At 22.6% G+C, this 16,650-nt stretch overlaps 5 protein-coding genes across 5 annotated transcripts; 3 read left to right on the forward strand and 2 right to left on the reverse strand. All coding sequences in view use genetic code 6, as the record gives it.

Annotated features, from left to right (window-relative positions):
- Positions 1 to 523: 523 nt before the first annotated feature.
- Positions 524 to 3,755, reverse strand: TTHERM_00195960 (cyclic nucleotide-binding domain protein; the record flags this gene model as incomplete). The annotated part of the gene is made up of 2 exons (XM_001017250.2): positions 524 to 2,120; positions 2,179 to 3,755. The coding sequence occupies 2 exons, from the start codon at positions 3,753 to 3,755 to the stop codon at positions 524 to 526; spliced, it is 3,174 nt and encodes a 1,057-aa protein (XP_001017250.2).
- A 2,050-nt stretch (positions 3,756 to 5,805) lies between these two features.
- On the forward strand, positions 5,806 to 7,197 carry TTHERM_00195970 (organic solute transporter 1; the record flags this gene model as incomplete). The annotated part of the gene is made up of 3 exons (XM_001017251.1): positions 5,806 to 6,850; positions 6,972 to 7,031; positions 7,109 to 7,197. 3 exons carry the CDS (start codon positions 5,806 to 5,808, stop codon positions 7,195 to 7,197), a joined length of 1,194 nt encoding a protein of 397 aa, XP_001017251.1.
- A 444-nt stretch (positions 7,198 to 7,641) lies between these two features.
- TTHERM_00195980 (selT/selW/selH selenoprotein domain protein) lies at positions 7,642 to 8,874 on the forward strand (the record flags this gene model as incomplete). Its single annotated transcript, XM_001017252.1, has 1 exon — positions 7,642 to 8,874. The coding sequence occupies one exon, from the start codon at positions 7,642 to 7,644 to the stop codon at positions 8,872 to 8,874; it is 1,233 nt and encodes a 410-aa protein (XP_001017252.1).
- A 955-nt stretch (positions 8,875 to 9,829) lies between these two features.
- TTHERM_00195990 (Serine/Threonine kinase domain protein) lies at positions 9,830 to 12,522 on the reverse strand (the record flags this gene model as incomplete). The annotated part of the gene is made up of 5 exons (XM_001017253.2): positions 11,697 to 12,522; positions 11,469 to 11,587; positions 10,807 to 11,004; positions 10,489 to 10,682; positions 9,830 to 10,400 (listed from the first exon to the last, which is right to left on the reverse strand). Exons 1-5 carry the CDS (start codon positions 12,439 to 12,441, stop codon positions 9,830 to 9,832), a joined length of 1,827 nt encoding a protein of 608 aa, XP_001017253.1. The 5' UTR covers positions 12,442 to 12,522.
- Positions 12,523 to 13,710: 1,188 nt separating this feature from the next.
- On the forward strand, positions 13,711 to 16,392 carry TTHERM_000195999 (hypothetical protein; the record flags this gene model as incomplete). Its single annotated transcript, XM_012797910.1, has 10 exons — positions 13,711 to 13,820; positions 13,888 to 13,912; positions 13,969 to 14,103; positions 14,171 to 14,250; positions 14,325 to 14,430; positions 14,478 to 14,615; positions 14,713 to 14,760; positions 14,826 to 15,207; positions 15,677 to 16,173; positions 16,240 to 16,392. The coding sequence occupies 10 exons, from the start codon at positions 13,711 to 13,713 to the stop codon at positions 16,390 to 16,392; spliced, it is 1,674 nt and encodes a 557-aa protein (XP_012653364.1).
- Positions 16,393 to 16,650: the final 258 nt, after the last annotated feature.

Raw genomic sequence — 16,650 nt, forward strand, 5'->3', positions numbered from 1 at the left:
ATTAAGATTATTAAATTTCAATAATACAAAAATTGATAGGATGTTTAGTTAGTAATATTATCTGCTCAACCATTAAAAAAAAAATTAAAACTATAAAACACTAAATAAAAGAGTGTTAAATGGTAAGTCTTACGCATTTATACTGAATTATCTATTTTATTATACTTGAAAAATACTGAATTATAAAAACTTAAATATATATAAAAAATATTAGCTAAGCATATTGCATTTGTATTTTATATCTGGAGTAGTTGTTGAATTTAAATTTAAGCTGTACGTTAGTTTAACTATAGTCATGTATTTCAAAATTATTATCAAAATTATGTTTATTATTCAATATCTGTGGAATTAAAAAAACAAAACACAAATTAATAAATAAAATTAATCCAAAAAAATTGGGTTTTAATTAAAATTAAGTTGATTAAGTTATTCTTATTTTGATAATATAATAAAATAAATAAATACATAATTATCAATAGAAAAGATTGTAACATAATAATTTAGATACTTTTTAAAACTTCATTCATAATTTTGTTTTATTTTGCATCCCAATTAATATATCATTTGTATTAATATTTCTTCTGTTTTGCGAGTATTCTGTTTGTGACTCAATTTCTAATTCTAAATGTCTTTTGCTATTACTACCTCTTTATTTATCGTCTTGGCTATATTATCTAAAGCCTTTAAGGCTATTTTTTATCTATTATTTTTGAAAGCTATTTTTTTAACTAAATACTTATTCCTTATTATTGCTTTCATTTAAGTCAGAATTAAAAGATTCCACTCTTTTCATAACTTCATCACTTATAATTTTTTTAATATTTATCTACTAATCTTAAATATTCATACTGCCATCGAAAATGTCATTTTCTTTATCTTAAAATGAATCATCAAAATTATTGTGAATTATATCGTTGTTTTTTTAATTTAATTTAATATGTTAAAATTCTAAATTTGTTTGATTAAGTATGCTCTCCTTGTAATTTTTATTGGATTTTTAATTAATTTATGAAATATCAATTTAATTGTTAAAACTCAAGTTATTTAAATTAAATTAAGGTCCCTTCTTCCCTTAGTGCAAACTTAAAGAATCATATTTTTTTTAGCTATCACCTAAAAATAAACTTGATTCTCTTTGGGCTTTAAATTTGTATTTGCTTTAATCCTCTTTGTCATCATTATTATTTTGTTATCTATTCAAAGTATATAAATTTTGAGAAGAACTTAAAGAATTCCTTTTTCCTTTGTGGAAACTAATAGCCAAAGATTTATTTTTTTTAAGAATATTCATGTTTTCAATGTGGGCTCTAAGCATCTTTTTTCTTCTTTATTCTATATTTAATCTCATAAGTTTCATTTAATGCTCAAAATTATTTAAAGGAAAGTAGTACTCGAAATTTTTCATAATATCAAAATCAAATTCCTCATAAAATTCTCTTTAAATGTCTTAATTGCTTTAAATATATTAAACATTATTTGTTTCATCTAAATAAAAATTTGTATCTTTTGTTTAAAATTAGTTAGATTGGTTTATATTTGAAGTTTATTTACTATCCTACTCAGGAACATATCTTCCTATACTCCTCTTTGATACTATGGCTTTTGAGTTGCTTATACTACTCTAATTTTTATACATTAAATTTGATTTTGGCTCTTGCTTTCTATTAAAAGAATTCTTTTTTTGTAACTCATTTTTAGAAGAAACATTATTTTATATCTTATTTGTAGAAAAGTGCTTCTTAATGCTTGGAGATTATAACTCATGCTATTGAGGTAAAGCATTTGGTGCCATATCTTAGAATATTTACAAAATCTTATTAAGCATTGTCTAATATTTTTGTAAGGCTAAACTCAATGGATCTTGCAATTTTTATATCTTTAGCTATGAATTTTTGTAAGCTGGAAGACATTTCTAAGATACAGCAAATGGGATTTAAGCTTGTATATATTGATTCTGATCTGTGTTTTCCCCTTGATGAATATCATCATAATATTGCTTTCCTTTTGGTTTAACAAAATTTTCTTCTATGTGCTGTTTCCTGTTTTCACCTAAAGAACTTTCAATTCTGTAAGAGGAGGATCCTAGCCTAGATTTTTGTAAATTCAGAGAATCTTCGTCCCTTTAAATAAAAATTAATTTGAACTTATTTGATTGCTTAAAATAAAATATGTTTATACTCTTTGTTTACATAGCTTGCATGCCTAGATTTTCCTTTATTTACCTAAGAACTGGGTGTTCTGTGTATTTAGTTACCAAATAGATCTATTTCCTCAGATTATTTTGTAGGAGATATATCATTGTACATATTTTTTTATTTTACTTCTGCTATTATCATTTTTTAGCTTAGTTAACTAGTTGCTTATTACAAGGACTGAATATTTGAATCTCTTTTTTATAAATCTTCTATGTTATTAAATTAACTGAATTAGAATTGATTACCATTTTGATCATCAATAAATTATTTTGTTGAGCTATTTTCATGTTCTGATTTGCTTTCATCTTCACTTCCGCTTTCTCTTTCGAGATAAGTTTAAAAGTAGTATTCAATTTCCGTATCATATTCTATTAATCTATTAATGAATGTTGAGTTTTTTTTAACAAGCTATATAGATTTTAGCTTTTCTTTTAGTTTTCTATTTTTAAACACTCTTTCTTAAGGAGGGCTACTCATAAATTGTGCTCTTAATTTTGCATGATTAGGTAAAAAGTGGACGTATGGGCATTACAACAATTAGTGATTAAGAGATTAACAAGATAAACACTTTAAATCAATTAGCTAGAAGTCTGAATAAATTGAAATATTATCTTTAATGTTACAAAATTATTCAAAGTCTTTCTAGAAATTTTATAACTCGTTCATAAATTCTTGTCTTTTTATTATTTATAATGTAGTGAATTCTTTTGATTTTACATAAGCTGTCCTTGGCTATCCAGTAAAAAAGCTTATTTCCCCAAACGATTACCCTGCAGTAAGAGTTATTATTTATTTAGGATCTATTTTTGGAACTTTAATAAAACATAAAATGATATTAAATAATTATTTACTTGAGGGAGTGCCTTCATAAGCATAACTATCTAAGAGAATATTTACAGAACCTTTTTCAATAAAATAAATATCGCAATCATCTAGCTCTCCTTATTCACAAATCAGTTGTTATGGTATATAATGGCGTTCTTAAATTAAAGGTACTATTTTTTGCTTAAAAGCGTCGCTAAAATTATCTCTAAATATAGCAGTCTATTTTAGAACTATTCCCTTACCTTCCATTAAAAGATTTTAGCGCAAATTTTCAGGTAAAATTTCAAATATCTGTTCCTCCTATTTGTGATTTTTGTCCCTTTGCTCGCTCCAGTAGTATTCTAGGTACTCTCTTATAGCATTTTAGGTTTTTTTGCTAACTTTAGTTCTATTCATAAATTAATTTATAATTGACATATTTTATCTGATTTGTGCATGATCTTCATTGAGACTTTGAATAATAGAACCAACTGTATTCATTGAATAACCAAATATGCCACATAAAAATAACATAAATAAAATGCTAACAGTTTTTTCTTCATAAGAGATTGGAATAACATCTCCATACCCAACTGTAACCATAGTAACAACAGTGAAATAATAAGAATTGATGTAAATTTCATGCCAAGGTGTTACATTGACTTCTGAACTCTTTAACCAAGTTTAAATATTACGATGCTACAAAGACTCTGCAAGAAAAATCCATAAGCAAGATAAAATGTGAGCAATCATCATCAGGGTAAAAATTAATTTAATTAGAGTGATGATATTCTTTTACTTTTTGGTAAAAAATGAAATTTCTTCTAATTTACCAAGTGTATATAAATAGTTTTTAATCTTCCATATAAAACTTAAAAGTAATAGATCATAATATCTTGAGAAAGACAAAGAGTCCATCATCTAATATATATAAATCTAAAATAATAGTTAAAAATATGAATTAAAGAATAAATATTCTCTTCTAAAAATATAAAAACTTACTGAAAAACATAGTATAATAAAGACATTTTTGATAAAGTATATCTCCAAACATCTTTTCATGATTGAAGATCTTTTTACGATCATTTTTCCTTTATCATAAAATCCTGTATTAAATTTAAAGAGATAATCTATTAAGACTATAAAAGGAAGTAAGATAATCAGTTTTTAATAGAATTATTCTTTTCTAAAACTTGTAAATGTCATGTAGATAGGAATTAAAATAAAATATAATGATGTAATAATTAAAATTAGAATATCCCAAACTATTTTCATCAGAGAATTAGGATCAAGCACTTTAATAATTGAGTCTAATTGCTTTAAACACTCAGAAAAGAACTAAGTATCAACCAACTATTAATAAATATTTTGATTATGAGTATTCTATCTTAAAAAAGACTTTTTTAATATAGAAGAATCATTGATATTTTAATTTAATAATTTAGATTTTTGAAGTCTTCTTTTTTCTATTTATCTATTTACAATTAAATTTTAGTCACAAGAAATATCATCAATCAGTTTAAACTACCGCGATGTTAAATTTTAAAACATTCTTGAGCGAGTTTGGTTTAACAATTTCATCGCATAAAATTTGAGCTTTATATTAAATATGAGTTGTTCAAACTTTCCTCTTTCTTTTATTTGAATATCTTATTTTTCTCCACTAGCAATAAAAGGAGAGCTATTTTCTAAATGAGAGTTACATCCTCTAATTATGAAAGACTACATATCAGATTAGTTTTAGATCTTCTAAAATTGATGAACTCGGTGAGATTACCCATCTTTAGATTATATTATTGAAGAATTAGGCTATTTATCTCCTCCGAATACTGCACTTTTAAAGCTTTTATTTTTACTAAAATCAGTCTATTTTTCGTTCATATTTAAATAATGATGGTATATTTATGATTTTTATTAGTAAAATTCAATTATATAATAAGCAAATTATTATTTACAATTAAAAAACAATAACACAATAACTATTGTTAGTCAATTTGATCAGTATCATTCAAAGTTTTAAATAATACATAATTAAAATTTTATTATTATTTACTTCAAACATTTTTTTTTCTCATCATTAATTTGTTACTTTCTGAATGAAATTAGCATTGTTTTATATTTAAGCCAAACTATTTTTAGTAAACCATCCAAAATATTTCAAAATAAATATCTACTAGCAATATTATTTTCAATTATGAAGAATAAAAAATCGAACAAATTTTATTTTTCCACACCAACATTTTAAAATATTTAATACTTTATCATTTGATAATATGTTTTTGCATAGAAAGAATACTATGAAGTATGATTAATTTTATTGTGTATATTTTATTTAAATTTTTATTTACTCTTTAATATATATTTTCAAATATGTTTAAAACATGTTTAATCATTTAAATTAAATGTAAGCAATTTAGATAAAAGAAAAAAAATTTAATCACTTAAAATTTAAGAGTTATAAAAAAATTTTATATTTTAGAGAATATTTTTTTCTTAATTTTTGATTTAAAATATTTAGTGAGACATTTGCTTAAAAAATGTTTTTAATATAGTAATCATTTTTTAGCAATTTGTGTACAAAAAAATGTTTTTTTAAATATTTTATGATAAAATTGATTTTATAAACATGAAAAAAATATTATATAAGTTACTATACAATTTATAAGATTTCAATCAAAAGTGAGATGAAATATTTCATTCTATTTTTGAATTTGTTATAATTAGTAATTATTATTTAAAGATATTAATTAAATTGGAGAAGTTTTTAATTAAATAGAATTTATTTATACTATCTTTGTAAATTACAATGCTTGCTAAACTTTTAGTCAATCCTATCCTTCTTATTAATGCAGGAGGAGAAATGATTTACATTCTTTCATAAAGACTTATTGCTTAAAAAGTTGATCCTGTTAAGACAGTTTAAGTTCTTAATGACATTTTGAGAAGTTTATTTTCTTAGTAACTTTTTACTGAGCTAATGAAACCATAAAAAGTTATGCAAATGTCTTTTTTTAAAACTCTTATTACCAAAATGGTGCATTGTTCTATCATGAAATTAAATGAAGCTTCTATGCAAAAGCTAATTGATTTAATATTAATGGATTTTAAGGCTCAAATCGTCAATACTATGCATCCAGCTGAGCTGTATGATGTTACTTAAAACCATTTTAATGGAATAATTAATATAATGAAAAATGGTCCTGCTGTAGAGTATCTTATTTATGTTCAAAAGAAATTTGAGGAAATTTACTCTCCAATGCTACCATTTGATTTCCTCTAAATTAAAATAGAACTTCTTACTTTCCTCCAAGACGTTAAGCAAAAAGTGTATGTTTTCATAGAAGATAAAACATAAAATTAGAATGGTGATATAAGGATTGTAAATAGTTAAACAGCAGGTCCGCATGTTTAAACTCCTGGTCTTATTACAAAATATGACCAAGAAGGACGTGTTGTTAACAAGAATTAAAAATTTTTAGAGTCTACTGATTAATATATATCCAATACCTCTAAGAACTACATAAACAATGAAACAGAATGGGGATAAAATATGTTCCTTCCTAGTCGTCAAAAAAGAGTTGTTAAATTAAGTTAACATTCTGTAATTACAACTGAGTCTTCTCAAATTCGTAAAGGCTTCAAAAACGACTCCTAGCTACTCTCAGAATTAAAATTAGATTCTCAGACTGCTACTTAAAATTTACAAAATTTAGCATCTATGATAAAAGGTGGAAGTGTTAGTTAAGTGGAAGACACGTTTACTTACAATATTTTCAGTAAGCCTACTGTTGAAGTTAACTATACCAAATAAACCATTGATGAAGATTTCTTTAGTGAAATTATCACTATTGGTAATAATTATTCTATCTTTATTTTGTTCTTATAATATTTATATTTTTTAAATATATTTAAAATAGAATTTAAGCATACTTAATATATTTATTTATTTATTTTTATATTTTATCTAATTAGATACTTCAGGAAGTAAATAAAATATGGAGAAATAAATTGCTGATATGTTTGGAGATTTAGGTACGATATCATTAATATTTTTATCATTATTTTTCATATTTTAGACTCAATAATTCCTACATATTTTTAATGTATAGATATTAAAGAAAATGCAAAAAGTAAGGCTGAAAAAGAAGAAATAGGAGGAGATGATCTTTTAGATATGATGGACTAATTAGATGACTGATGAAATTTAAATAAATAATTATTTTATGTTTCGTTTTTAACTCCTTGTTAAATGTTAACTTAAAATTTTAGAAAAGTTAAAATAAATACTTGAATGATTAATTGTTATTTAATAAAAATTAACAATGTTTAATGAAGAATATTATTTTTATTTTGAAAAAAATGAAATATGTGGTTTTAATATAATTGTTTCGTAAGTAACTGGTTATTGTGAGTTTTAAAATATTTCATGGCTATTATTGGCTTAGTATCATAATAATAGAACTTATGTTAAAAGAGAAAATTGACTGATTATCTATCAATCATTGAAATAAAACAATCAATATTAACCTTTCAATAATTTTTAAAATAAAAATCTTAATTTATCTTAATATATTGAATAATTAATTTATATATTTGCTTAAGTGTGAGAAATAAATTTATAAAAAAGGAACATAATTGAGATATGGCATCAGCTCATAATATTAGAAATAGATCTCCAAAATAATAATTATACAATTAGAAAAAGGAAGGATAAAGTATCATTGATGGTAAAATTGTAGTAGATATAGAAATATGCTAAAATTGTAAAGATCATTAATGGTGTACAAGACATGATGAATCTAAATACAAATTAATGTTTGAGGAAATCAGTTCTGCAATATTAGCAGAAAATCCCAATGTTATCATCACATAAAATAATTTTGTCAAAGTTCCAACTCTTGGAGCATTTGAAATCACTTGCATGAATGCTCTTCTTTATTCTAAAAATAGATCTGGCTGTTTTCCCCACGCAACTGTCATATCTAATTTGGTTAAAAATTTTTTATATGATAAAGAAAACGGGAAACCTACAAACTAGTATGATCTTAAACTGATAGAATCAAATCCTAACAAGGAAGACCAAAAGTTTTCAAATACAAATTCAAACTTTAGAAAATAAAATAGATCACCATAAAGAATGAGTTCTGGCATCAGAGGGAGAACTTCTCATTACACTGGTAAAGGAAATTGCATAGAATCATATAACTATGTGGTTTCAAGCACTTTTGCATAGGGTAAAAGATCCCCTGATTAAAAAAACTAATCCAAAGAAAAGTCTGCAAACATGAATTCTACTGCATAATCAGCTTTCTATCAAACAAATAATACCGATAACAATTAATAAGATAATGTAAATAGAAGAAATTCAAAATAATCAAATAATTCAAACTAAAATTAAAAACAACATCATCAAGAAGCGTATGAGTAAAATGAATAGCAGTAGCATGACTAATATGAAGGTAATCACCACAACAATTAGCATCATGATGAAACTAATGAACATCATCATAATGAAAATAAACACTCAGCACAAAGTAATACTCACCAAAATCATGAGCATAACGACGATAACAATCATCATAATCATAACCATGATAATACAACTAGCCACTAGTAACATAATCACCCTAATAATTATTAAAATGGTAGTGATCAAGAGTAGTTTCATGAGGACCATACTAATAATTATAATAATCATCATGAACAACATAATGCTGAAAATAATCATGGACATAGTTAAGATTATTAAAAAGATAGCATAGATTAAAATGGTTAATAGTAAAATTATGCAAAACATGAATAAGATTAAAACAATCATTAGCATAATTTTGATAATAGCAATGATCATTAAGTTTAACATGAAAATTCTAACTGATGATACATTTAAAGTATAAAAATATAAATAAAAACAATTTATATGTTTATTTCATAAATTAATATCAATACTACATTTTTTTTACTTCTAAAACATTTTTTCATCAATCAATTACTTCTTTCTTATAAGCAGATTTAATAAATAATAAATGAACTAAATACATTTTTTAATTAATATCATGAAAATACTCTACAAATTATTAAATTTTTTTGATAGAAAAGTTGCAATTTGTTTAAAAAATTAATTTAATGAAAGAATTAATATTGTTGTTATAAAATTATCTAAAATAAAAAAGTTTGGTTCTTTAGTAATTTTTTGAAAAGATAATCCAATCAAAAATCAATATTCAAATAAAAATCTGTTTTTTGTTAAATTAAAATTGAGAAATTTAAACGAAATAAATAACATTTATTGAAGGTGAGTGTTATTTCTTAAATTTTCAATTATTTTTAATAATAATATATTTTAATTTTTAAATTTGAGCTCGGTAAATATATTTTAAATAATAAATCTTTGAATATTTAATATTAAAATTATTTATTAATTAATAAAATTTAATAATTTAAATGTAATGTAAAATATATTTTTTTAAATCAAACATTTTAGTAATTTGATGATGAATTATTGATATTTTTATGACAGTCAGAATGCATAATTAGAGAGATTAAAATTTTTTGGTATAAACTAGAGGTTTTGATATTTTTATTTGTAAAATCAAATATAATGCTTTAATTACATATGCATAAATATATAAACATAGAATTTCGAAGGATTACATTTTAAATTTGTTTGATTTATATTATATACAATTTATAAAGTTATTTTAATTGTTCATGTGTTAATCTAAATAATATTTCTATTATTGTAGAAGTTCTCTAGAATAATTTTTTAAAAATATAGAAGTTAATTATTATTTATATATTTTTATTTTTAATTATATCATTTTTATCGCTTATCAACATTAATTTTCATAAGATTGTTATTATTAATATTATTATTATTAAGTTGCTTTTACTTTTTGATAGTCTATAGCTTCATCATAAACCATACCTTGCAACCTTTCTTTGGTTAGCTCGAAATCATCCCATGCCCAATCAAATACTTCAGGACAAGTAGGCTCGTCTTCAGGATTATGAAGACCTTCAAAGTAAGGATGAGCGAGACATTCTTCAATTGTGTAACGATCATTGGGATTAAATGTTAGCATTTTAGATAAAAGATCTAAACCTACTAAATTAGCATTAGGATAAAGATTTTCCCAACTTTGCTTAGTTCTTTTAGGAAGACTTTTCAAATATTTTAATGCTCCTTCATTAGTTATATAGCTTAACTCTTCAGGAGTAGGAGTACCTAAAATTGCAATAATTCTTTATATTTATTCAAGGTAATCCTTTCCTGGGAAGAGTGGAGTTCTACCTAGTAATTCTGCAAATATACACCCAATAGACCACACATCAATAGATTTTGTGTATTTAGAAGCCTTCAAGATAACTTCTGGGGCTCTATACCATCTTGTAACAACATACCTAAAATTAATATAAATTAAAAAATTTATTTTACTATTTTTTTCCCAATTTTACAAAAGCTACAAATATAATATGAAAAATTAATTACTCTGTTTTTCCATCTTCTTCATCAAATTCGAAACCTCTTGCAAGACCTAAATCACAAACTTTGAGGTCACAATTTTTATTAACAAGAATATTAGAAGGTTTCAAATCTCTATGCATAACATTTGCAGAATGGATGTAAAGCATACCACGTAGAGTTTGATATAAAAAGTATTGAATGTGATCATCAGTTAACTCCTAATAATTTGAGTTAAAAAGTTTAGTTTAAAATTAATAAACAAATCAATTCATATTTTTAAAAACTTAATTGTGAATTTCAGTAAAAAAATATAAATAGAAAGAAATAAAGTAATTTAATTACTTGGCGGGAGTATATAACTCTATGGAGATCTGTTTCCATAAGCTCGGTGACAATATAAATATCATTATAGTCAGTTCTCTATTCTGGTACTATAATGTCATGAAGAGCAATAATATTCTCATGGTCAAAAAATTTTAACATTTTAATCTCTCTAACGATTCTTTTTGCATCAACTAAATCTTCAAAAGCATTTGTTATCTAATTATTCAATAAATAAATTATATTTATCAGCTTATTTGATCTTCAGCAAAAAAAAATATTGAGGCTAATAAAATTCGATGAAAAGTAAATTATTATTGGCTTTAAAACCTAAAAATTAATCAGTTAGACATTTGTTTTTGTAATTAAAATTAAATCTTTGGGAAATAAAATATAGTGAAAAATCTAACAACTCATTTCTTTAATAATCATAAATAATTGAAGAAAAAGCATTTATTAATTAATTAATTTATAATTAATTTTGAAATCAGATTAGAAAAGAATGTTAATATTTTTTTTTTTGCATTAATTAAATTACAAATCTCTTTTAACATTGTTAAAGAGATATATAGATAGATAGATACTTCTAAAATCTATCAAAAATAACATCCAATTAAATTTTTTTAACAAATAAATTGTTAGTAAATGCAAAGAAAATAAATAAATTCATTGTTATTAATTACTTTTTTTATAGCAATTTTTTTATTGCATTTTGTGTCAACTCCAGAGCAAACAACACCATAGGCGCCGTGTCCTATTTATTTGTGGAACTCGTAATGATCATCAACACTAAATGCAGTACCTATTATAATAAAAATGTTAATTATAGTTACAAAGAATTTGTTTGTTTTAATTATATTGCTAAGTTGCCTTAATCTAAAAATTTTTTTTAAAAGCTAAAATAACTTTACCTCCACATTCAAAAGTCTTTCTCTTTTTTTAAATTTGATTTTTGGTGTTTGTAGTGCTAGCTTTTAGTGAGGCAGAGATCGAAGAAATTTACTGGTTATTTGATTACTAATTATTGTTGTTAGCATTAATAGAACTAGATATAACATTATTAGTATTGTTTGTCAAAGTATTTTAATTGCTTGTTATTGTATTATTCTGAACTCTATTTTCATTGTTAACCTTGGAGTTGTTGGGAATTACTTAGTTTGTTTGCTTTAAATTTTAAATGGTATTTTAACTTATTTTATTTGTGGAGTTGTTATTCAAAATGTTAGCAACGGTTGAAGGGCGTATATTTCCAGTTTGAGATGATTAAATTTAACTTGATTTGGCATTACTATTATTACTAAGATTATTATAGTTTTCCCTTAGCTAAGAATTTTAATACACTTGGTTTGATTATGTGTGAGACATAGAAGAAGTAGATTATTTAACATATTTTTAATTTTAAGATTGCATGTTATTGGTATTGTTTGTAGCAGAAATGTTAACATTTTCGCTTTAGTGATGAGAGTGGCGACTCTAAGAACGAGAATAAGAAGTAATATTTTGATTTTACTGCTGTAAAGGTTATTAGGAAGATTGCTAATTCTATTGCTATTAATAATACGAAGATGGAATGCTTTGATTTTAGTTATAATTCATATAGCTAAAGTTATTACCACTTGTATTATTACTATTTTAATACATACTCTATCCTTTCATTCTTTTATTTAATATTTGTTAAATATTGAATTTTTTTTCTAATTTTTAATTCTTTCTTTCTTTTAACTTTATATTATTTATGAATTAAGAAGCAAGTAATGATAATTAAAGCTAATTCAATTTTTCTATGAGATTCACAATAGTTAGTTGTCCATAATACTACTAATTTATTTGTTAGTTTAACGAGATAATTAATTATAAAACATAATTAAAATTTTATCATCAACTAATCCTAAAAAAAATTGAATTTATTTATTTTCAGGTGCTATTTCGAAAAATCATTCGTTAATTTTATAAATTTAATTATCATTTTTCTAACAATATTTAATACTGTTCAAAGTCAATACTTGTGATCAAAGCTGCATATTTTGCTTATTTTTAAGTAATTTATTATATAAATAATCATTTTTTCATAAAAATAAAATAAATATTTTATACTTCAAAAAATTATTTTTCAAGAAATATTAATATCTTATTTTTGATACATCTTAGTAAAATATGTGCTTTAAATTTTACTATCTATTTAAAAATTTTAATGTCTAAATTTTGAATTTTAGGATTTGGTTCTATTTTTATACGAAACTGTATTTATATTTTGATTAAATTGTTATTTTTGGTTAAAAATTATTCTTTGAATTTAAATAAGGAGTAGGATAGACTTTCCTATTAAATTGAATTTTTATTTATTTAAAATGTATTAATTTTTATTGTAAAAATAGGTTAGAGTATATTTTTGTAAATTTTATGACTTATTTGTTACATTTTTTTGTTTATATTTATAAAATAAATCGTATTTAAAATAGTATTGGTAGAATTACACCTTTTTATTAGTAAAATCAGTTTGATAGAATATTTGAACTATTATTAAATATATTTCATTTTCTTTAAAATAAATTAAATTGTTTAATTATTTTAATATTGTTATATCCAACAAATAAAATATGAATTATTTTTCATATTTTGGGAAAAATTTAAATATTTAATAAATATACCACAATTTAAAAGTAGATAATATTTATTTAGATTTTAAGAATTATTAATTTACAAATAAATAAAGGAAATTCATTATTGCAAACTTAATCCTATAAAATATTTCTTTTATACAAACTTACTAAAAATCTATAAAAAAATTAGATATGATAATTGACAAAAATTTATGATAAATAAAGTAGCATTATTATTTGATCAAATTAATAAATTGATTACTTTATAAATTTTAGTGTATTAAGTTTAAGCATTTAAAATATTGCATTCTGATTAACTTTAATAATGAGAACTTAGAAAAAAGCAACACAAAACGAAGAAACACAATAAGAAGATTTCATATGCATATAAAAACTGTATAGTTCTTCTACAAAAGTGTCCCTTCAAACAATTAGGTAGAAGAAACATTTACTTTACAACTGGAAATCTAATTTAAACAAATAAAATTTAAATAAATGATAGGAAGCTTATATCAGAATATTTAGGAGTATAAAAATTTAGAGGATTTAGAATTTGAAAGAAAACAATTTATATTATTAAAAGTTTGATTTAGTATTTGATTCTTTAGTTGAAATTATGGAGGAAATGGATCTAAATGACTATCTAAATCAAGACTATGAAGTCTCATTCATTGTTGAAATAATCAATTCAACTTATTTTTAAGAAAGAATACCTCCTGTAAGTAAATTTGAGTTAATATCCCAAAATTAAGTATTAAAAATGAAATTGATAAAAAATTTAATAGATTTTAGGTAAATTACCTAAAGCGATATACCTCAAAACCATAGAATGCGTTCTTTATATAGCGTCACTAAAAATTATAGAGTATATACTACTTCATATATAATAAATTGCAAAATAATATTACATTAAACGGATTATAATTAAATAATATTTAGGATGCCACAAATATAAAATTGCATATAAATATTTAATTCATCAGATTAAGAGTGGATGGTAAATGGTATGCCAATAGATAATGAATTAATTCAGAGTATTCTTTGGGTAAATAAATGAAATCTTAAAATAAATTTCTTGAAACAATTAATTAGAAAATAAATAGATATATAAATGAAAGAAAACTCACACAATGGATATTATAAAACAAACAAGATTTTTTAATTCAGCATAAAATTATGCTACACGAGTTTCTCCTTCTTGCTTGTAATAGTAGTAAAAAAGAAGAAATGGTATTTAAATTATATTAGTTTTTTCAAATTAAATTTTTGATATTGACTCTTATGTTTATTTATAAACTTATTTATTTTTTTTTACTGTCCCAAAAAGTAAAAATTATTGGGTACAATGTAGCAAGATTCATACTAAAAATTAATGGTAAATTAACTTTTTATTTATTTTTCAAAAATTAAATCTCTTACTTTTAAAATAAAATAATAAAGTTGCTAGCTCCCTCATTCATTTAAGGATTACCTATACAGAATAGGTTAAATAGGCCTCAGTCTTCTAGTCATATTTTACATAAAAATAGCACACAGTAGCATGGTTAAATTTAGCAATACTAAACGCTCAAGATAAATTAAATAAACTAGCTTTTTATTGCAAATAAAAATAATTATGTGAGCTCAACTTAAGTTTTAGATGATCCTTAAAAAAAAAGATAGTAGCTCCAACTAAATAAAATTTAGTTGATTTCAAATTAAGATAATAAAACAGAACAAAAAAAATAAAAAAATTTTAAACTCTCTACTTAAAAACCAGTAAGAATAGAAAACTATAAAAGCCAAATATTTGGATATCATTAACTTGACCCTAAGTATAGAGGTGATCTTTTTAATTCTAAAAATTACAAATAATTCTTATTTTTTTTTTTTAATGAAATATGAAAAATAAACTGATATTAAATTTTATTTATCACTTCACATAAAAATAAAATAAATATTCTGATCTTAATAATTGAGGAGGAAGATTGATGATATTTTAATTTTAGATTATTATATTTTTCTAAAAATTTATATTTATAGATTGATTGGTTGCTAGAATTAATTAGTATTCCTTTATTATAATTTTTAAAAACTACTTTTTAACAAAAAATAATGAGATTTTTGAAACAAATTTTGCAATATTTATTTGAAAAAAATAATTTTTGTCAAAGGTAATTGCACTTTTAGTTATAATAGCTCATTCATTCTTCATAGACTTAATATCAAATGCAGAATAAATATTTCAAACTATATTTCTTGTTATAAATTATTTTTTTCATTAACAAATATTATATATTTATATAAAAAAGCTAACTTAAAAAAAATATTGAATTTAAGATAAGGAGCAGATAATAATACACTTAAAAAACAAAAAAGTGATGAAATTAAATTTATAGACTCAAATAATCTTAGGCTATAAGAAAATAATTCGTTTCCACGTCATTTGGAAAATCAATATGTATCAGAAAAAGCTTTAAGCCAAACAAACACCACATATAATTTGAAGAGTAATCCTGAAAACAAAGAAGAGAGCTAATTGCTAAATTACTTGCTAAAAAGTTAGAATTACGTTTTGCATTAAAGACCTCAAAGTGCCTTAAAAGATCCTCCATAGAATCCCTTTGGATTTTGTTACCACCCTGAAAAAGAGTAACCAGGAGTTCCTATTTATGTTCCATCAAGTACAAGCTAAAGCTAATTAGATACAAGCATAGTTATAAATTCTAAAAAATAAAAAAGCTTTTTAAATGCTTCGAATGACAAAAATTTTTTTACAAGTAAAAGAATGAATCAGAGTGGGAGAAATGTATTTTTTTATTCAAAATTTATTATAATATTTAATAAATAAAAATGTATTTTCATATTAACTAAGGTAGCTGAATAAATTCTAGACCAAGAATTACATGTTTGGGAAACTAAGTTAGTAAATAAAACAAATAAAGAAAATAATAAATTGTTTGTGCCATATGGAAATATAAAAAAGTAATCCTTTACAATTAATTTGCCATTTGAAAAAAAGATATGAAATAAAATTTATTAACTAATTATTCACAAATATAAATATTTGTTGAATTTAGGAAACTTTATTCAAGAAATTTATGTTTTATTGAAAACTTATTTAGTTATTTATTTATAATTATTGTTTTGAAAAGAAAAATTTGCTTAATTTCGGTTATTTTGGAGATTATCTTCTTTAATTTGTTTTTTAATAATAATTTAATTTTATACTGTTGTTCTTATATGAATCTTCTTAAAATTTTCTTAAATTTTACTAGTATAGAAT

This window comes from Tetrahymena thermophila (genome assembly GCF_000189635.1).
Source record: "Tetrahymena thermophila SB210 genomic scaffold scf_8254617, whole genome shotgun sequence".
In the NCBI taxonomy this organism is placed as follows: Eukaryota; Ciliophora; class Oligohymenophorea; order Hymenostomatida; family Tetrahymenidae; genus Tetrahymena; species Tetrahymena thermophila.